Source organism: Erpetoichthys calabaricus, chromosome 5 (assembly GCF_900747795.2).
Source record: "Erpetoichthys calabaricus chromosome 5, fErpCal1.3, whole genome shotgun sequence".
Taxonomy (NCBI): domain Eukaryota; kingdom Metazoa; phylum Chordata; class Cladistia; order Polypteriformes; family Polypteridae; genus Erpetoichthys; species Erpetoichthys calabaricus.
Genome location: NC_041398.2, coordinates 133,807,007 through 133,829,354, shown reverse-complemented (window position 1 = coordinate 133,829,354; position 22,348 = coordinate 133,807,007). Strand labels below are relative to the sequence as shown.

Here is a 22,348-nt window from a genome sequence, read left to right as displayed (position 1 = left end):
AAGAGATCTGTACAATTTATGAACAAGGTCACAACCCTTCAGTTACAGTGACACCAGTACCATAATACATAAGCTGGCTTTATCTTATATATTAAGTTACAATTAATAGTTTTCGGAATCAAAGGTGTACTTATGGTCTTGTGTAGATGAGGCTTTGTTCCTTTGCTGGTCCGCTTTCTCCAGACATATGGTGTTATCTTCAATAGGCTTTCTTTCTTTGTCCAGGTGTTCTTCTGCTTCATAGCCTTGGTTACACCATATGGTTCCCCACTGAGGTTCAAACACACTGTGTTGGTGGCCTTGTTGCTAGCAAAATCACGTCTGTTGGGCAGCTGGTTATCACAAAGCTTCCATTTTCAGCAGGACAAATGAGTGGCTTTAACCAAAGTCTTCATCTCCTTGTGCATTTGCTATATTAGCAAGGTTTGCACATAATGCTCCCTTGTCTAAATCCAATTAAGTTGAGTTTTCCACTCTTCTAGTCCAGCAAAGAATCCTGCCGGAGTTAAAGGGATTGCTCTAACCTTTGCTAGATCTCTGCTATAACAGCAGAAGTTATGATCAGGTTGATAGCAGAAAGCTGATAAAGGAAACAAAGACATGGGTTGTGCCAAAGTTTATAAAGGAAGGAAAAGATGTCTTACTATTGGTTTCTTGGATTCACATAATCTCATCCTTTTTGTCCATAAAATCTCCCAGTTGTTGAGTTATGTCTCTTTGTTCAAGTTTGGGTTAGATGGTACCATGAACAGCCATCTCTGGCCAACCACTTGATCTGTGATTGATCGTTCATTAGATAAGATACAGATGTTCCATCGTTGGACTGAATAGCCTGTTCTTGTATAGATTGTTCTAATGTTCTAATCACAAAGAGAGACCCAGTCAAGAAAAAGCTGATGTTAAGAGTGTCTGGAGGAGGCTTTTTAAGCCAAGGATTTATGTTCAGGTCATAGCAAAATGGATAACTGTCAGTCAGTCCTACTATTTTAAAAGTTTAGTACTTAACAATTAAGAGGGTGAAACAATGGAGGTACAAAACATTTCAATTGCAGGAGGTGGTACATCAAGAAAAAAGGTTGAATGCCCCGGCCTAGAGCTATTACATGCTATGCAGTCACATATGCATCAATAGTGAGCTATACTTAAGTGTTTACTTGGAACAGTAGGTCTGCTATTATCCAAAGTCATGTTTTTGAACTGTTAGAAATCAAGATCCAAGATAATGGCTATTTTTGTAGAATTGTCTATATATTATTTTGGGGTCCTGCCCAAGTGATGACATTTTGGAAGACTTTGAGTTAAAAATGCCTGTAAACCCTGGTGTAACAAATATTTACATTTTATACATTGACATTACAGCAGAACTACTATTACTACTTTACTAAATTCCAAGACTATGTCAGACTATTTTCTTGTTCTCCTGAAACTCATGAATGCTATATCTTACTCATCGCACCAGTTCGTGGACTTAAATCACTGCAAGCTACCTCTGGCACAGAATACTAAAACAAAAGTTTTGACAAGCAATAAATAACAGAGCTATAATAGTCCTTCTTCTGGTTCTGCAACATTCAAGTTCTACAGTCTATAGGCCTTAGTCAAACAAACTTGTATGCTGTCAATGGAAAATGGGCATTTCTAAAAGCACTGTTTACACAACAAGTGACACTACTAGGCAGTGCTGCTTACTGACTATGGCACTGCACTGTAAATCACAAGAGCACTGATTAAGTCTATTACTCAAACTCACTGTACAACCCTTTCCATGTTAATTGACCTATTAAATAAATAAAGAACATAATTATAATCTAGCTCTATGCTTGTAAAATAATTCTACCCATTCATCCATGCAGATCAGGTGCTACAGGGGGCTAAATTCCCAGCAGTACTAAGCACAATTCACGACCTAGCCCTGTATGGAATCATAGCCCACAACAACGCACACGCATGCACACATACTGTACATATTCATACTCTTCATTTAAAATAAATGTTTGTAAAGCTTATTTTCATCAAGAAGACAGCTGAACCTCTAGAAGCTAGCACTTAAGGTTTGTCTTGGGAAGTCCTGTGCAGACTTTTAAAAGTATGCATTAGGAGAAAAAGCAGCCGTTTAAAAGGTACACAAAAAAGATGAAAAGCATAAGTTTAACTGAATGAAAGTAGACAACTGTACACTGGTTTAGACTGGGGCAGAACATTTCAGGTCAGATGGGCAGTGAGCTCTGGTTGTGTGACTTTGTATTTATTACCCAAGGTAGCTTAGAGAATTACTGGCCATTTGTGTTAATCTGTCTACTTAATATTTGTACATCTGACACATCCACTTGAAAATCTTTATTTTATTACCATTCTTACAACATATTTTTCTGATTATTGACTTAAAATCTGAACCTATACACCTTATACATTGTTTTTTTCCTGGTCATATTTCTGCAACAGGACTCTTAGAGTCATGCTAGATGATTTTTCATCTGAATCAGTCCCACTCCCATGTGGTGTCCCCCAGGGTTCCATTTTGGGGCCACTACTTTTTTCAATTTACATCCTGCCTTTAGGTGCAATTTTTAGAAAACATGCAATCTCGTATCACCTATATGCTGATGACTGCCAAATTTATTTCTCCCTCAACTGACTCCACTAAACCTCTTCTCAACTGCTTATCTGACATTAAGGACTGGCTGGCTGTAAACTTCCTTCACCTGAATGATTCAAAAACCGAGGTCATTGTTTTTAGTCTCGACCGCAAACAGACCCTACCCCTTGGCCTCGACTTTCTTCCCATTCCAGTAACTTCGTCTGTTTCCAATCTTGGAATCAAAATGGATATGGTCCTGAAAATGGATGCTCAAGTCAACAGCACAGTAAAATCCTGCTTTTTCCATCTCAGGCGAATTGCCAAACTCAAACCAATTCTGCCTTACCACCTCCTGGAATCAGTAATCTATGCATTCATTACGTCCCAGCTCGACTATTCTAATTCCTGCCTATATGGTATTAGTAAAGCCACTCTTTCGAGACTCCAATTGGTTCAAAATGCGGCTGCAAGGCTTTTAACTGGAAGCAGCAGAAGCCAACACATTACACCGATTTTAAAAACCCTACACTGGCTGCCAGTTAGCTTCAGAATTGATTTTAAGATACTCCTCTTAACCTATAAGGAACTAAATGGTCTAGCCCCTGCCTACATGAGTGTCTTGCTCCATCGTCACAATCCCCCTCGTGTTCTTAGATCCGCAGATCAGCTGCTCCTAACCATTCCCAAGGCACATTTTAAAGCTCGTGGTGAAAGGGCTTTTTCTGTCTGTGCACCCAGGCTCTGGAACTCCTTACCTTTAGTGGTTAGGCAAGCCACTTCAGTCGCCACATTCAAATCACACCTAAAAACTCACTTCTTCACATTGGCTTTTAATTCTTAACCTGTCTTATTTCCACTTGCTTTTTGCTATTTCTCTGTTTTATTGGGTCCCCTGACCTGTTTTTTAGTGTCTCTGTTTTAATTCTCTCTTAATGTTTGTTTTTAATATTTTGCTTTTAGTCTTGCTTGTTTTAACTGTACAGCGCTTCGGTCAGTTGTAATGCTGTGCTTTTAAGTGCTTAACAAATAAAAATGGTATGGTATGGTATGGTAACATTCTACAGATGTTGGGATGGTTAATAAAAAAAAAACAGTGCTTCCTGAGTACTTTAATAAATTATCCACACTTTTCTTGGCAATTTTCTCTATTTGTATTATAAAATGATATTTTAGTAAATAATAAAGATGAAACAATTTCCAAATTTGTTTCTTCGTTCATCCATATGAAAGAGTGAAATATTTTTCTATCTAACAGTAGGTGGCAGAATTGTAAAGCACAAGGGCAGTCTGTGAAGAATAACAGAAAACAAAATTTTCAATTATATTAGTAATGAAAATGTTCACAGAATTACCTAAAGAAACTGAATAATTAGTATAATTGACTCATAAAAGAAAGTTGAACTTTTTCTTTCCTCAAGTACAAAAAAATGCATGTTTAATTTTTTCAAAATTAATGATAACAAAATTAAGACATTGAGGTGTTAATTTATATAAAACAGTCCTCTCTGGAAAAGTAAAATCTTTTTGGGTTTTGCAAATATTTGTAAATTTTTTCACAGAATATTAGTAGTTTGCCACCTAAAACCTAACAACACAAGAAGGGCAAATAAGCACTTAACAAAAAGAGTTGGTGAAGTTTTGCATCAATGTGTGTCTACAAAAGGAAAAAGTATAGGTTATTCCCAAAATGAAAAAATAAAAGAAGGTTAAAAACACAATGTTTCAGTTGTGCAGGAGTCTAAAGTATTGTCGCTGACCTTTTCTCTTTTTCCAGTGTGGGCACAACATTTGATTTTTTTTCCCCTTAGCACCAAATGATTACCTAATTTGTTTTAAGTATAAAAAGATGAGTGTTGTGTCCATATGAAAAAATGGGCTTTCAATTATTTCAGTTCCAGCAATCATATTTCTTTCAGGGTTAAGTTCAGGACTTGAAACAGGTTATTGCAAAACACTAAATTTCAGTGTTATATACCATTTTGTGGTAAAACTGCTTGCATGTTAAGAATATTTACTTTATTACATAAACAAACTGTGTTTCAGATTCATTGATACTCAAGGGAAATATAACGTAGGCCAATGTCAAAATGTGAAAACATAAATAATGCAACAAAATGCTAAATATTACATAAACATAACACCAAAAAATATATACTTACTGCTATGGTATTTGGAATTATTTTGACAGAGCAGCTTGCAGCTATTCAATATTAAACTGTACTCATTTTAGAACACTGTCTATATTTTAGTGTAACTCAGAACTTCAAAAACTGAGTAAAAATGTATTTTTTTTTCTGAGCTATTCAGAATCCTTTTGATCTTGGTGTAACAAACAGTACCTCTAGATTTTATGGAGCTAGAACTTAGAGTGATAATAATAATAAATGCATATAGATTTATCTGATGTGGCATACATTATGTTGAATGAATTCAAATTAGTGTACATTACAAAAATCGTTACAATCAGCTACCTTTCTTCAATCAGACCTATTTTTTTATTATAAGAACCCAAACTATATTTCCAAATTCAGTGTCAAAAATATTCAAGGAAACAAAAACATCTGAATGAGACAGACAGTAAGACAACAAATTAGAAGCCTTAGTGGGCTAAGTAAAATAGCTTTTTTTGTTGTTTATAGTAATCATTAACTCTACATATACACTGGTACTTTGTCTAGAAAAAGCTTGATTTTTCTAACCTTACAACAACCAAGTATCAACTAGCATTTTATGACCATTTCACTTTTACTAATTTGTTTGGCTCATTACTACATTTTAATCAGCATATTTTAAATACTTTAGTATAAAATACAGTTTACTGTAACACCTTTCATATGTACACCTAGCTGTCTCCAATATGAATTATGTAAACAAGTAATCCAGCAGTACCATACAGAGTTGTAAACTTAGGTTCTATTGCGGCATTTTTTCAACTCAGGGTGCACATTAAAAGCTGGCTATTCATGACAGTATATTTTAAATTGAGCCGGAGCACGCAACACCAGAAATATACACTAATGAACTAAAACATAAAAACTACTTACAGGTAAAGTGAATAACATTGATTATCTTATTACAATGGCACCTACCAAGGAGAAGGATATATTAGGCAGCAAGTGAACCGTCAAAGTTTTTGAAGGTAATGTGTTGGAGTGATATAGCGGGTCTGCGGCTCTGAAAGAATGGCCAGTTTTTAATAAATAATCCATTTGGCTATAGCGGGTCTGCGACTCTGAAAGAATGGCCAGTTTTTAATAAATAATCCATTTGGCCATGTCAGTTTCCGTGGGCGCACTTGCGTAGCAGCGGGGAGTTGATGAGGTAATTGGGGCAGTGTGATATAGCGGGTCTGCGGCTCTGAAAGAATGGCCAGTTTTTAATAAATAATCCATTTGGCTATAGTGGGTCTACAGCTCTGAAAGAATGGCCAGTTTTTAATAAATAATCCATTTGGCCATGTCAGTTTCTGTGGGTGCGCTTCCATAGCTGCGGGGAGTTGATTAGGTAATTGGGGTGAGTCGCACCTGCATGTGAGGGTGAGATCTTTCACAATTTCTTCATTGTCTTCCTGCGATGCATGATTGAAGCTCTGAGCGCATGGAGCCATATATGTATGGGCTGGCAAAGGAAAAAGGAGGAGAAAGAAACAAATGAAAGGAAAGAGGAAAAGTGAAAGAGATTGGCAGATGAGAGTGAGGCATTGGGGCAATGAAAGTGAAAAGTGGGTGCGATCGAGGTGGCATTCTCTCCAGGGATCCGAGAAACAACTTTAAGGGTGTAGAAGATGACAAGAGGACAACCGACCTCGAGAGGTCTGGTAGACGTTGATGGAGGCAGCCAAGACGGATGTCGGGAGTGAGAGGACTGTGGCTGTAGAAGCCATGGGTGAACTGGGGAGACATGGAAGGAGTTGTGCTTGGCTCATTTGTCCCAATGACTGTTGCTGGTTTTTAGTCTCATTTTAGCCTGATTTTGAACATTTGGATTTTTCTGTTTCTACGGATTATTTATCAAATTTGAGACCTGCACTTTGGACACTGTTTAGTTTTGATTTGTTTAATAAAACTTGCACACTTCACACCCTCCCCTTGCTCTATGTGTGATTTGTCCTCATCTGCCAGCTCATTCCGTTACGTTATTGACGATGTCGGGTTCAAGAGGTTCCCAAATCTGGAAGAGGGAGCAGGACCTGCACCATCACAGTTGGAAACAGGAATAATGGGCAAGTGTAAGGATCTGAGTGATTTTGACAAGGACCAGTCTCACAGAAGAGGCACTGTAGCACAAAATGCTGAAAAATGTAATGCTGATCATGAGAGAAAGGATTTGTAACACACAGTGTTTTATATCTTGCTGCGTATGAAGTTGCGTAGCCACAAACCAGTCAGAATTCTCATGCTGACCACTATTCACCACTGAAAGCGCCTACAATGTGCAGGTGAGTGTCAGAACTGTACTATGGAGCAACAGAAGATGGTGCCCAGGTCTGATGAATCACATTTTCTTTTTGATCACGTGCGTTGCTTCCCTTGGGAATAATTGGCAACAGGATGGCACTATGGGAAGAAGTCAAACCAGTGGAGACAGTGTGATTTTTTTAGACTGGGAAACCTTAGATCTTGGCATTGTTGTGGATATGCCTTTCACATGTACCTCCTACCTTAATACTGTAGCTGACAACGTACATCCCTTTATGGCATTGACCTGACCTCAAAATTTCCCAGATCTCAATTCTATCGAGCATCTGTAAGATGAACTGGAAAAACAAGGCCATGGAGGCCCCACTTTGCAACATATAAGAGTTAAAGGATCTGCTGCAAATGTCTTGGTGCCAGATACCACAATACACCTTCAGAGGTCTTGTGGAGCCCACACCTTGTTGTGCCAGAGCTGTTTTGGTAGCATGAGGGGGACCTAGACACTATTAGGCAGGAGGCTTTAATGTGGCTGATTGATTAGGTAATAATAAATTAACATTTGTTTTACCATTTGTGTAACCTAGCATAATTTTAAAAATTAGTTCAAAGGTCTATAAACATATAGTATATTATTACTAAATTTACAATACCTTTTACTAAACAGTATAAATGTTCTAATTTAATTATACTGGGTAATAAGAGTGAAAAGAGCTTCCCTTGTTTTACACTAATTTTTGCCATAATGACACTTGCTTATCTTGCACTTGCACCTTACCATTTTTATACAATTACTAATTGTTTTACACAGTGTTGCATTTCACATAGTGTTTTTACTAAAAAAACTACTTTACATGCATTTTAAATCCCATCTGATTTAGACTTCATAAACACATCTGAATTACTCATTAAAACAGTATTACAATATGCTAGTTGACAGTATTTTGATAGCAATCTAAACAAATGGAGGTGAGACATATAAAACTAACAAATGGAAAAGGAGGAATAAATATATAGTAATTTTCATCTAAGTGCTGAAGTTGACAGGATTTCCTAGCAGATCATTTTTCCTATATTCTTTATAGTTTAAATCAAAAAGACAGGTGTTTCATATACAAATACAATCGTAAACAATCTACAAAGCAACGCTTGATATTATCGCTTATTTAGGTGTGAACTGATACTGCTCTGCTTTGTTAGTGAGCAAAAGAAACCCACCTGGAGCATAGTACAATATTTTTATGTAGCCATCTGCTCAGATACTATAATTCAGGAATAAGTATAGTAAAAATAAAAAAAAAATAAATGAAAGAACACAGCATGTATAAAACATCTAGCACATCAAATAATGCTGCAATTATGACAAAACTATAACTGAAATAAAAATAATAGTTTTTGAAATGGGCAAATATTCTTGACTTTCAAACTGTTGCATGCACTATAAAAGATAAAGAAGCTTTATAGGACATATATATATATACATATATATATATATATATATATATATATACACATATACATATATATATATATATATATACACACACACACATACATATATATATACATGTACATACATATATATATATATATATATATATATATATATATATATATATATATATATATGTATGTACATATATATATATATATATATATATATATATATATATATATATATATATATATATATATACATATACGTATTTGCATGCAGATGCAAGTACAGTATTCATCAGATCATAACAGGAATGGTGCTAATACACAAAAAATGTGAATTAGACAACACAAAGTTAAAAAGATGTACTAAGATTATCAGGTTAAACACTGAGCTTACTCGAGATCCTCTATGTAGTCTGTCCTTCATAATCCCAATAAATTCTTTGTGGCTAAGCTGATCATCTCTGTCCACATCGAAGATTTTGAAGACAGTGTTGACCAAATGTGGAGAAAGTTTTAAACCTGTTGCTACATAAACTGCACGCTTAAACTCATCTGTAAAAGAAACAATAAAATTTATATTATATACATGCATATCATTGCCTTGCTCTGACTAGTGTCCAGAAGTAGGTCAAGGTCAGACTATACAGATGAACTAAGAATTCACATAAAAAATCCAGAGGTTTTTATATATACATACAATTGCATTTTTTGCTAAATTAATTTGTTGATATTTTTTTCACTTATGGCCTCTGAAACACAAAAGACACAATGCCATCACTGCTAGGTGCAATCTGCAAAAGACACATCATTTGGGTTAAATATATTTATTCCTTGGTAAAACAGAAATTGTTTCATAATTTAGTTTACGCATCTGCCTTTATAGTGAGCACTATAGAGCAGTGGTTAACGTAACTATTTCACAGCTACAGAGATTTGGCTTAAATTGTTAGCCAAGATTTACATTTTCTCCAAGATTTCAACTATCAGTCAGGATTTGCATAATATCCCTTTGCTCAAATGTATTTTCTTTGGGAACTCTAGATAAATTCATACTTCATAAAAACAAGAATGTTAGGGTAAGAGCCTTTTCAAAATGAATATGCTGTATTTGCCAGTGACCTTTTTCACCAAATATTTTTCTGTAAATTCATCTTGCAGCTGGCTTAGATTAACACTTTTTTGCCAGCAACCCATGATGCTTTGCATGCATAATTAGCTATGCGTTGGAGCAAAGATCCAGGAGCTGATATACCCTTCCAGCTATACCCATTGCTGTGACTTCAATCAATAGAACAAGCCAGTCATGCCAACATTTAGTTGTACAGCCAAGAACTCAATTAATAATAATAATAATAATAATAATACATTTTATTTATTTGTAGGCACCTTTCTAAACACTCAAGGACACCGAACAATAGATGAAACACAGATTATAAGCAAAACTAAAACTGAAATAAAATAAACACAATTAAAAATAAAATATTAGCACAATGATACATGTATTTTTTAATTAATGCTAATTTGTGGCCATTTGTTGTACTTTGTTTGTGGTTATCATTCCGTCTATGTATTTTGCTGCCTAAGGCACAGTGGTTGGCACTGCCAGATCAGATCACATTTTTGGCCACAATAATCAGTCCAGTATAGTAGGAAAACACATCCATAGCTCTCAATTACAACACCATTGCACCATTGTATGCCATTCAAAACTAGTTCAGTTCCTGCTTTCCCATTGACTTCAATGTATTTTGCAATATTTGACAATGGTATAAGAAATGTTTTTTATTTATTTTTATTAGTAGGAAGCATAGCATTCTTACCTACACATCATTACATGATGCCATAGGGTACAAGATGGGAACAAACCGCATATTATAATTTTATATTTCTAAACAAATGACTTAACAGTCTCATCTGAATTCAACTGGCATATTTTGTGAACTTTGTGATGCTGTGAATCCCATTTTCTTGAACTAGTAAAATCATCTAGTAGTTTACTAAAATGTAATTCAGGTAATATAATAAAACAGATACCCACCTTGACCAACTGACCTGTTTGCAAAATTGTACATCTGCATTGCAATGGCAAAGTCTTCCAGATTGTTCAAAAACTGGAAAAATGATCGGAATTCATCAAATGTGATACCCTGAAATGTAAAATGCACATTTGTAAATGAAGCCAAACCATAAAACACATATGGAAAAAGCAATAAAGGTCAAACCAAAACATTTTTATGTGCTATGTGAAGAAATCAAGTAAAATGCATTTTGAGAACAATAAAAAAAAGTAGAAAAAATATGATCTTGGAATATATTTTTCTTTTCTAAACTTTTCCAAATCATTTTATAAGGGACTGGATATACAGAACATTTAATCACACCGTTTTTACCACCCAAGTTTTTTTATTCCAATATACACAATAAGTTCAACCTGCAACCACTACCTCCTTAACAAGGATAATCTGTCCATTTATCCTTTCTTATGGGATTTATATACCCATCTCTAGGCACTAATTTTAATGCATACCCCAAGATGTGCACGCTAGATTGACTGGTAATACTAAACTGACCCAGTGTGAATGTGTGTGAGGATGCATTATGACAGACTAGCATGCTGCCTGGAGACACTCTAGCCCTTCACAACTTAATTAATGGACTAAACTGGAATATTCTATGGATAGATTTTCCTTACTTCCCCAGGAGAGAAGGACTGAAGTTGTATTGTTCACTATTAGTTTTTCACTTGCTTCTTAGCACTTTCTTCCTTGCCTTTACAAATGTACTGAGAAATTAACTGATATAGCAACTGGCAGAATTTAGAGGATTAGATATTTTACAATCAGTACCAGTACTTGAAATGGCTGAGAATAATTAGGACTGTCAAGAGATTCACTGGGTCCTTGTGGCCTTACTTCCACTAAATGTGAAATCCTGTTACTATTAAAAGTAAACATGAAAATGAAAAGAATCATGTTTAACGTCTAATTTTTTCCATTATCTCACATTTGAAGCTTACGTTGAAAGTACAACACAATTTTAAGTCTACTTAAAACATTGTTAAAGAGTATACAGATACAATTCTAGATTTTCTATAACTGCTTTTTGCAAGTTGTTTTAAAAACAGTGTCTAAAGTTTAAAAGCAGGTTATCTAAATAATAGCATGGGAAGCTCTTGTTTCATCAATTCACCTTGTCAACACTAACAAACTATACACATTTAAAACAAAACTAACATTCTGTAAGCTTTTTAAGACAGACTAACCTGATACATGCATTAACACAAACAAAAGGGATATATTCAAAACATCCCAATGCCTGAAAGATTGCTTGTAACACCAATCCCATTGATTTTCACTGATGCGTTCATCTACCACTAGATTCTTTTATTGGGAGCATACTCCATTGACAGCAGACATTTTCTGTTGCACTAACTAATGAGCTATGTTCAATGCTATTCTACTTTTTCTTCACGGAACTCTTTGGACTTATCTCTGAACCTACTGGTAAGTTCCACTTGATCAACAATAGCTGTCTACTAATGACCACCTACAGCATTAAGTATAATGCAGGAACAGAACCATCAAAACCTAGAAGAATATGTGCACCACTGAAAAAGAGAAAGGGATTGAATTACAGTATCTAAAGCCCATAAGATATTCATTACGATATAAAGAAATTTCAAAAGAGAGCTTTAACACTTTCAAAGTCAAAGAGAAAGGATCATGCAACAGCATTTATTTTCAAAAGTTCATATTATTTATAACATGTGACCTTATGTTAAAACAAGTATTCAAAGAAAATTCTGCAGACTCATGACAGAAGTTTTGCTTCAATCATTTCATGTATATATTTTTTCTTTAGTTTTACAAGTTAGAAAATGTATGCATGACATAGCATTTAGGTGTGTTATCTGACTTAGTTACCTGTTTTTAAATTCAAGCATATTTACTTAATCAAAGGCAGATTTATCACATTTTCATTTATTACATATTCATATAACAATATGTCATATTAAAAAAAAGTAATAATAAAATGTAAATACATGTATTAGTATACTACATAAAAAGCATGTTTATAACATTTTACAACAACATGAAGTTAAAAACCAATGCCAAATAGGTTTATAGTGGCTCATATAGCTTTTATAGATACCAATACTGCAACTCAAGTGATGCAAATATTGAATTTTTTGTACTATTGTTAGTTGTTGGTGGCCTATAACTGATTGTAGCTGATATTTCTCCAACATAAAAGTTTTGAAAGATGTACGAAATGGTGAGTTTAAAAGTTATGTTTTAAGTCACAAGCTAAAATGGACCATTGTGGCACTCTGATAAAAATGAATAATGTCAATGAAATAGCTAATAATTATAATCTACAGGTTTGAGACATGAGGTTGCTATAAGTGTAACATCAATACCAATCAATACCAAGTACATGATTATTCAACTGGAAGCATTGCAAGTTAAAGTATAGAGTTATATTTAGGGAACTCCTTATAATGTTCAGTTAATTTATACTTACTGTAAGTGACTTTTTGTTTATCTTGCTTGCATTTTTTTACTTTTACAGTTATAAAGATGATTGACTTGTCAGGCAGGACTGTAAGCAATAAGTGAAGTGAGCTGGTGTTGCAGATGTTTGTGCAAGCCATCCTGTGACAATGTGCTCCATGCCATGTATACAACTCTGCTGGCATTTCAGTAACTTGTACTGAGGACCTTTTTGCCATCAGGAGTGGCCATTGGATGTGTAAAAGTAAAAAATAGCTCTCACAGAATGTGTTAAAATCCTAGCCTGATCAATATGAAGAATTCACGCTTTCTCCACAAGTTTTTCTTTGAGAACTCCAATCGTTGTTCTTACACCAAAAATGTGTAGTTTAGTTTTTTGCCTAATCTAAACTCACCCTGTATGATTAACTGTGCATGTGTGCTGGAATATATGATGGACTGATGTCCTTATTAGTATATATTTCTATATGTGCCAAATGCTACCAGGGTAGACTCTGTCTGTCTGTCTGTCTGTGACCTCAAAATAGCAGTGAAGAGCCAGCCACAAGTGGACTAAATTACAGAAAGAACACCACCAGTGCATGATGACCAATGTTGACTTCTCAGCTATTAGGAAAATGTGTGGGTAAAGTTCACTAAATTACAGAAAGAATGCCACCAGTACACAATATTCATGGTTGACTTCTTAGATATTAGGAAAACATGCAGGTCAAATTCAATGTGAAAATTCTGCACACAGGAAGGAAAGAGCCAAATAACAAAACAAACCAAGAACAAGGATCAATTATTAGTATAGTACTTCTAATACTCTATGGATGAGCGGCAACTGATTGAATTTGTGATTAGGTGTCTTGGAGAACAGGTGTGGAGAATACCGGAAATGTTTGGGGCAGAAATGAGCATTCCAAATGTGATTTCAGCTTGTAAAATTGAGGCAAAGGTTTTCAAAGAAAAAAACATTGAAAATGTAAACAGAAGGAAGAAGGCAAACAAGAACACAAGTAAACCATGTAAAACGTTTATTATGAGATTCATTAAGTATGTATTTTAATGTCTCTTGGTAACCAGTGGGGTTATATTTAGGAGTGACCTCAACGTATATGAGAACAATAAAGAAAGTGAAAATTAGTCATTTATCTAGTAGACACTAGGTTTGAACAATTAAAGTTTGCAAGTTTAAAGAGATATGTTAAAAAAAAAGTTTTGGATAGATTGTGAGGGACAACCATCAATAATTCAGTTAAAAACTAATTGGATGAATTAGGTGGATATTGCAGTGGTGCATCTATAGAACTGGTAACTGCTTTAAAAAGGGTTTCTGACAATTCCAGATGATTTTGTACTGAATATGACGTTTTGCATTCTGCCAACATATTAGTGGTGGGATGGACCAGTACAATGACAAATTTAAAACCATACTACTTTGTTAATTATGACAGTTAAGTATGGTAGAGTGCATTTAACTTTCTGGAATATAGAATAATTGGAAGAAGCCTTTGTAACAAACCAAAACTATCCATACAAGATACAGTAAATAGCTTAGAGAAGAGATTCTCAACCTGTGGGTCTCTGGATGCCCTAGATGTGCAGTCAAGTTTAAAAAAAAAAATTAAATCAGCCATCATTTTAATTAAGGGGCTGCATCCAGTCAAAGTGACAATTTTCTTCTCCATACTGTGTAATTGAAACAATGGACATAGGTTTAGTTATGAGAAGATGACTGTTATACAGCTCATGCTTAATTAGAAAAAAACAATGAACATGGACAAGTTCTCCAAATGCGCCATGGCATTTCCTATTTCAGATGCTTCCCATTCTGTATCAACCACACTAGATTTGTTCCAAAAACCTGAACCAAACAGGAATATTAAAAGATCATACAACCCTGATTTTGAGGTATAGGATTACTTTTACTTTGAAACATGGTGAGCAAAGGCTTTTGTATATTATCTGCAGTGATGTAGTACCAAATAAAATAATGAAGCTTCCCAAACTACAAAGACATTTAGAAACAAAGAATGGTACTTACAGAAGTAAATCATTCAGCATTTTCAATGATAAAATGAAACTCTTGAGGCTTTACCAAAAACATTCTAACGCATTTGTACAACTAGCCAGCAGGCACTCGGGGCATCGTCTAACTGCACATTGAATTGACAAATATAAGACAGCTCACACAATTGCAGAACAGCTCATCTTCTCTTGAGGAACAGATATCTGCACAAAAATTCTAGACAAGACAGCTGCCAGCAAACTAAAAAATATTTCTCTCTGCACTCTCTCCAAATACCCCTGATTCTGATAAATAGTAAAAATCAGATGAACCCAGGTTACCTCTTAAAAAGAAAAATAGAAACTAAATTTGACTAAGTTTTAAACATCTGTGTGTCAAGATACTTTTAGATGAGTATCGTGCATATTTCATCTTTTATTTACACTGTTTTTAAATGCTGAACAGGTATTCACTGTGTGGAAGACAGCCCGGACACAGACAGGTAGACATGGTTTTAATTCACCCAACACACATTTATTTATAACTATTATGTACAAGGTGCACACACAACCCCCAAAACTCACCCAAAGTCCAGGCCCTCTCACAATGCAATACCTCTCTTCGCCACCTCCACTCCTCTCCTCCAAGACTCTGTCCACTTCCACCCGACTCCAGCCATCGAATGGAGGGAGGCGGCCCCTTTTATCCCCACCCGGACGTGTTCCAGGTGCCTCCCGATTAGCTTCTGCTGGCACTCCCCAGTGTGGCGGAAGTACCGGCTGCACACCCAGAAGCACTCCGGGTGTCCCTGGTCTTCTTCCCCCAAGCACTTCCGGGTGTGGCGGAAGTGCTGAGGGCCAGGGCTCCTCAGGCATCAGGGCGCTCCCTGGCGGTGACCACGGGCCCTTACAGGGTTCCTGTGGTCCCCAAAGCCACCAGGGTGGTCGCCCCCTCGCGGTCCTTCCGGGCATCCCGGTTGGGTTCCACCCCCAGCTACCTATGACTACTGTTATTTGTTCATGTTGGCATTCAGGGGAAAATACTTACCAGTTTACATTAAAATTACTGTTAATAAAGGGCCATCACTGAACAAAAATAGGTAAAACCTGTCCCAAAGTCAAAAAGGTTGAAAAACAGTGCCTTAAGATTTCTTCCAGTATTTATAATCTGTATCAGAAATAGCTTTCAGAGACCAAACAAGGCAAACTTAACTTCAGACTGCTACGAATTAATGGCATATCTTGTATTTCTAATTTTTCCCTTTGACTGGTATATACTGGCACTACATGTTTGTTTTGAAAAATGAAAAGAACTCCGCACTATTACACTAAATATCAGAACCAACTGTCACTGCACACAGATTTTTGTTTTATGTGTGGCCATGTTGTTCATAGTTGCTATGGCTATTATTAGGCCAGTGACACACACAGGTCATATGATCTGTGACATCACGCTAATACATGACACAACACAACTAAGCATTTATGTTTTTGGATTTTTCAATGAAACAGTTAATTATAATCTTTTTTGTTTTCATGCTTTATTTGCATTTTGACTCTGATTTTTCTGTTCTGTTGTGACTTTTACGTGTAATCTTTTTGACTAGGGGGCTCTGCCCCCTGCTCGCTTCGCTCGCCAACCCCTGGTGTTGGGAATGACAAAGAGCGTGATGTATGAATGAGATATAGAAAAGTGTGAAGGTGTAGATGATGCAAATAGAAAGCAAACAATAAAGTGTGTGGCACAGTGTAAAGGTTTATTGGACAATTTCTTTGTACACGCCGTTTAAGTGTAAAAGGTAATTCCAGGTCAGAACTTGTAATGTCAATGAAGATGGTTATTGTTGTGATCAGAGTCAAGTTTGTCAGAGCTTAGAAAGAGTTGTGTCTCTCCAGGAAGTAATAGAATGACTTGGGTATTTATGTTTTCCACATTAATATTTTTTGGACATAATATAGTGCGTTGTGTTAAAAGGGGCATTTGGTCTAATGAGATTGCTGTTCCAAATCTGTCTGTAACTAAGTCGTCGCAGATAAAGGCTTGAGGAATTGTAATAATATGTGGGTGAAGTCCATCTGTATTGGTGAGTGTACCATCTCCCAGTTGTAATAAGCAATTGTTATGATCTGGTTCTGGACATCGTATGTTTTGTACTAACTGTATCTTTTGAAAGCAATGCCAATTGTCTGCATATTTTAAGGTGCACTGAACAATAGCTGAGCGCATGGCATGTGGAAGAATAGCTAAGCACTGTCTAAAATCTCCTCCTAATAAAAGTACCTTTACTCCAAAGGGAATATTATTATTCATAAACGTTTGTAGAAGTTTATGAATGGTGTTGAGTAAGTGACTGGATGCCATTGTACATTCATCAATAATTAACAGTTTTGCAAGACGGATGTCACGTGCAGTGCCACCGTTAATGTTCATAGTGGATAAAGATTTGTAGGATGTAATGCAGTTCATAAAGATTTCACTTTCAAGTACATCGTTAGTTAGAAGCTTCTGTAGATATTCAGGATATGAATGTAAAGGAGGCAGTCTAATTTGACCCTTTTGACAACAACGTGTAAATGTATTACTTGTATTGCCAGTTGTTTCTTCAGGGAAGTGAACTGAATGACAATGATTGCAAATGACATTCATTAATCCGAATGAATTTTCCTGGTGTATGTTTTTCTTGTGCCGTTTGAGAGGCGCGTTGTTGCATGTGTAGTATTTGGGACGTGTTGTTTTGGAGCTGTAATCGATTTGCCTGTGCTGTGTGAGAAGCCCGTTGTAGCCTTCGCTGCCGTTTACGTATGTCTGAGACGGGAGGTGTTTCGTTTTGAATCCGTGCCTGTTGCGATGCAGCACTTTGATTGATAGATTGCGTCATGTGGATCTAGGATGTAGATTTGTGCATATTTGCGTTGTTGATTTGTTTCAGGGTGCACTGTTCCAATGCGATGCAGTATTTGTGCACATATGCTTTAGCAGTATGGGCCATTGCCTTTTGGTGGCCTGATATTTACTCCGGTAGATGCAAAAGCAAATGAACTATTGTAGGATCTAATGCAGTTCATCAAGTTTTTACTTTTAGGTACATCGTTAGTTAGAAGCTTTAGTTGAGCTTTGCGTTTTTGGAGCCGAGACATTTTTTCTTCTAGAAATATGTGCCTTATTGTAATGAGATCCACCTATGCTGCATAGTGTGAATTGTGTTTGGTCCCGTTATCCGAGCGGCATCGTTTTGTACCTGTGATCGTGAATTCATGACTTGTTTGTTCTTGAGCGTGAGAAATATGGATAAGTAATAAGGAGGATCGCACTCACTGTTAATATGGAGCCTTTTCTGCGGTTGAACGGTTAATAGTGCCTCATTGTAATGAGATCTACCTATGCTGCATATTGTGAACGTGTTGAGATGACGTATGTTTAATACGGGCGGTTCACTTAGAAATGGGGCTTTGTGTGTCATTTGTTATTTATGTTACTGTGGTCGTGGGTCTGAATCGTCGTTTTTGTGTACGTTTCGTGTGCTATGTCCGTAGTCTGTCCCGTTTCGTGTCCAATGGGCTTTGTGTGGTGCTCGCGGCTTCTTTTTTTTTTGTGTGCTTGTGGCTTGTTGAATCCTCCTCTTTGTGTGCGTCCCGTTTCGTGTGCAATGGGATTCAATCCTCCTCTTTGTGTGTGTCCCATCCGTTGCTTGTGTGTGTGGGGGGGGGGGGGGGGTTTGCGGGCTCTTTTTTTTGTGTGCCAGGGGCTTGTTGAATCGTCCTCTTTGTGTGTGTCCTGTCCATTGCTTGTGTGTGTGTGTGTGGGGGGGGGGTTTGCTCGTGCGGCGCTGTGTGCGCCGCCTGCGTTTGACTCCTTTTTTCTGTGCTCACTCCTTTTTTCTGTGGTCTTGGCCGCCTCTCGCGGCGCCTTGTTTCTTGGTGCGCCTGCGCAGTACGTCTTTTTGCGGCTACGGCCCATGGCCGGATGTCCCTGCGTCCATCCGGTTTAGCATTCTCGGTTAGTAATGTGGATTACCATTAATGACCTTTAGTGTGAATTTTGACTATACTTGTGCTTCATCCTTTTATCTCATGGCCCTTTTTCAAATGCCCTTTTCAGGACAAGCCTGTATTTTTATAGAAGGAACAACATTCTTGTGATCTTTAAATATTCCTCCTTGGTCCTTGTTTCTCTCTCTCTCTATCTATAAATTGAGGGTCAAAAACCTTTGGCATCTTCTGTATCATGTGCACTCTGTCCTTCTTAAAGAATATATCAAGTTTCATACTGTGATACTGTTTACTGACCTTCTGGAACACCATGAATGATAGAATTTGGCCTCTGCTTAAATGCTGTCTCTCTCTTTCTCAGGATTTAAGGCAAACTATCCTCATGCCTTGTGCACTCCTGACAGTGCCCTTCTTTGTGACAACCTCTTACCAGCGTAACATTCCTTTACAAATATTGATATCAGTACACTTAACAATCAGGTTCACATATTTGTGCATTGATAAATTTATATATTACATGGAATATGCATTTTACTAGTAGAGTACCTTTTCTTCTGCAATTCTTTCGCGTACATTATCCAGGTAACTGCTGGTGTTTTCCACATTTGTGTAACGCAACAAAATGCGGGCGAAATCCTCTTCACTGATGGTGGTCATGCCCTTGGAATATGTAAGAAATTCAATTTCCAGAACTTCAGTCTGAAGATTATCCATAAATCTTGAAACACAAAACAAGCAAATCACTTATATTTGCAGTGAAATAATGCAGGTATTATTGCTAAAAGAATAAAAAAAACACATAAGTACATACACATACATGATCCAACCTGCTTAACCCTGTACAGGGATGAAGAGGGCCAAAACCCATCGCAGGCTGACTGGGTGCAACACCAGAAAAACTTCTAGAAAAGGCATTAGTCCTACTCATGCACAATTCCACAATCATTCACACAGACATATACTGATATATTAATGATTGGAATGAAAATAAATACATTCCTACTTAATGACTTCAAAATAACATTTAAAATAACTGAAATGGTGGCATGATCTAATTGTCTTACAATGACAAAGAGTAAAGTAATTGGCTAAGGAAACAGCGGAATAATCCAATTTTCTTTACAACAGCAAATAGTTTAATTATTTAAATTTACAATATACAATATTTCCTGTTTTTTGTAAGTAAATACTATACTGAAATAAACAAACTCCTGATGTCACACCTGTAAAAGTCATCAAAGTTCAGCTCTGCCCTTCCCTTCTTCCCAAAGAAATGCACCAGTAGAGTTGTGTCTATCATTATATTTTCATCCGAACGCTGAAAAAGAAAGTACTTGTTCAAAACACATAATGAAAATTTCTCATATACTGACAGAATGCCATAAAAAACTGTGAATTAAAAGGCAACAGGACATTCACAATGCAAGCTAAAAAAAAAAGAAGAATTATACAGGCAAAAAAATACTTATGAAGTGCAAACATAAATGAAAATTTGCCAAAAAAGCGTCCCCATGCATATATGTGCAAAAAAACAATTAAATTAAATCACAATACCAAATGCTTATGCATCTTTAGCTGCTGAGACAAAAATGATCACTATATCGATTATTGTCAGTATATATGAATATATTGTCAACACTTTACAGACATGGGAAATCTGCAACAAAAACCTTTTAGCAAATATGTGGAGTACTGAAAATGAATCGAATTAATTGCAGGACACCTACAAAGCTCCTGCAAATGCACACCGATTGGCTAAGATTCCAAGTTGCCTGTCAGTTGCAATCTCTTTCTTTCCACAGTTGATGAAGTTGGTTCATTGCACTCACTCATGTGGCTTTATTATTTGATATTATGCTCTACATCTGAAAAATTACCACTGGGTCACACCCTCTTTTCCACTACTGATGGCATCTCTTGCTACTCACTCACAGGTCCTTAGTACCCACACATGCAACAGGGTAAGGTCACCTGGGTATGCAAGCAAGGCCCTATACATATTTGACTTTTCTTGTGTCTTACATCACAATGTTCCTTTACTTGTGTATATTCTGATTGCCTAGCCATTTTATTTTGATATATTTTTTGTTATTGATATTTGGCTCTTTTGATAATGACCTTGTTGCCCAACTTCATATTTACTCACAATGACACTAGTGACTTTTGTCACCTTCTGGTCTTTACTGACCATACAATATCAGAAGTTCAGATAACGGTAAGAACAACGGTGTAAGAAGAGGCCATAGCTGTTAAACAGTAGCTAAGTTTCCATCCAGTTTTTTGCGACGTTTTGTTATCGACAAACAGAATATACGTAAAAAAAATGTGCGAAATTTGCTGTCTCCAGCCTGTTTCCATCAAACTGGCTTTTTATCGATAAAATGGTGTGCGTGATGACATCATCCCCCCCCCCCCAAAACGAACTGTCGCATAACTTTTGTTGTATCGCGAAAAAAAATCTGCCCTTGAGCAGTTTCCATACATAGTTTTGTGTATGTCGCAAATTATCTACCTTTTGTTTTCCACGTTACACCCCCTCCACTAAACAAAGAAACAAAGAAATGGAGAGATTATTCAGGCAGTTTTTTGAAATTTGCCAGCTTACTGTCATTTCAGTTTCACAAATAATTGGAATTGTACATAATATCCGAAGACGACAGCAGAACGAAGCAGTTGCTTGTCTGATAGCCCTAGAGCTCGAAGAAAGTACCCCAGTGCGATGAAACCCACGGGTATGGGAGAGACGACGGAATAAGACCTTTTGGGAGGAGGTGGTGGAGAGACACTTCACAGAAAATCTCTGGCTGCAACATTTTAGAATGACACGGCCGACGTTTGAGATGTTGTGTGGATTCATCAGTCTTGATGTTGCGCCCATCACAGGTTGCCACCGACCACCGGTTCCAACCCAAAAGCGGATTGCCATCGCCCTTTACAAGCTGGCAACCTGCGCCGAGTATAAAGTAGTTGGAGAAACTTTCGGGGTTAGTAAAACTACCGTCCATCGATGTGTATATGCTGTGTGCACCGCTATTAAAGAAAAATTAATGCGGCGTTATATCAGACTTCCGACTGTAGCGGAGGCCAATGAAATTGCATACCGCAATTCCTTGGTGCATCTTGTGCCACAGATTTACGGTGCGCTGGATGGCACGCATGTGCCTATTCTTCCCCCGACGGAAGGCTACCGCGATTACATTAATCGCAAAGGGTGGCCATCTATTGTTCTCCAGGCCCTTGTTGATGACAGGTGCATGATACGAGACATTTGCGTTGGCACTCCTGGAAGTGCCCATGATGCAGCTGTGTTTGCAGCATCGGATCTGTACAGGTGAGCCTACCTTTCAACATCCCTTCTCAGTGCGATAACAACTGAATTAACCTGCTTCCCTTAAGGTTTTTAATTAAAACTGAAA

General features: G+C 36.8%; 1 protein-coding gene across 8 annotated transcripts in view; it reads right to left on the bottom strand.

Moving 5' to 3' along the window:
- The window catches only part of LOC114651939 (calcium uptake protein 3, mitochondrial-like), a 174,207-nt gene that overhangs the window by 9,784 nt on the left and 142,075 nt on the right, over positions 1-22,348 (bottom strand). For all 8 annotated transcript variants that reach the window (XM_051928644.1, XM_051928647.1, XM_051928645.1 and 5 more), the window contains 4 exons: positions 20,156-20,250; positions 19,479-19,650; positions 10,475-10,583; positions 8,831-8,988 (listed from right to left, as the gene is read on the bottom strand). In XM_051928644.1, the coding sequence (XP_051784604.1) occupies positions 8,831-8,988; positions 10,475-10,583; positions 19,479-19,650; positions 20,156-20,250 (534 nt within the window). The remainder of the gene's footprint in view (positions 1-8,830; positions 8,989-10,474; positions 10,584-19,478; positions 19,651-20,155; positions 20,251-22,348) is intronic.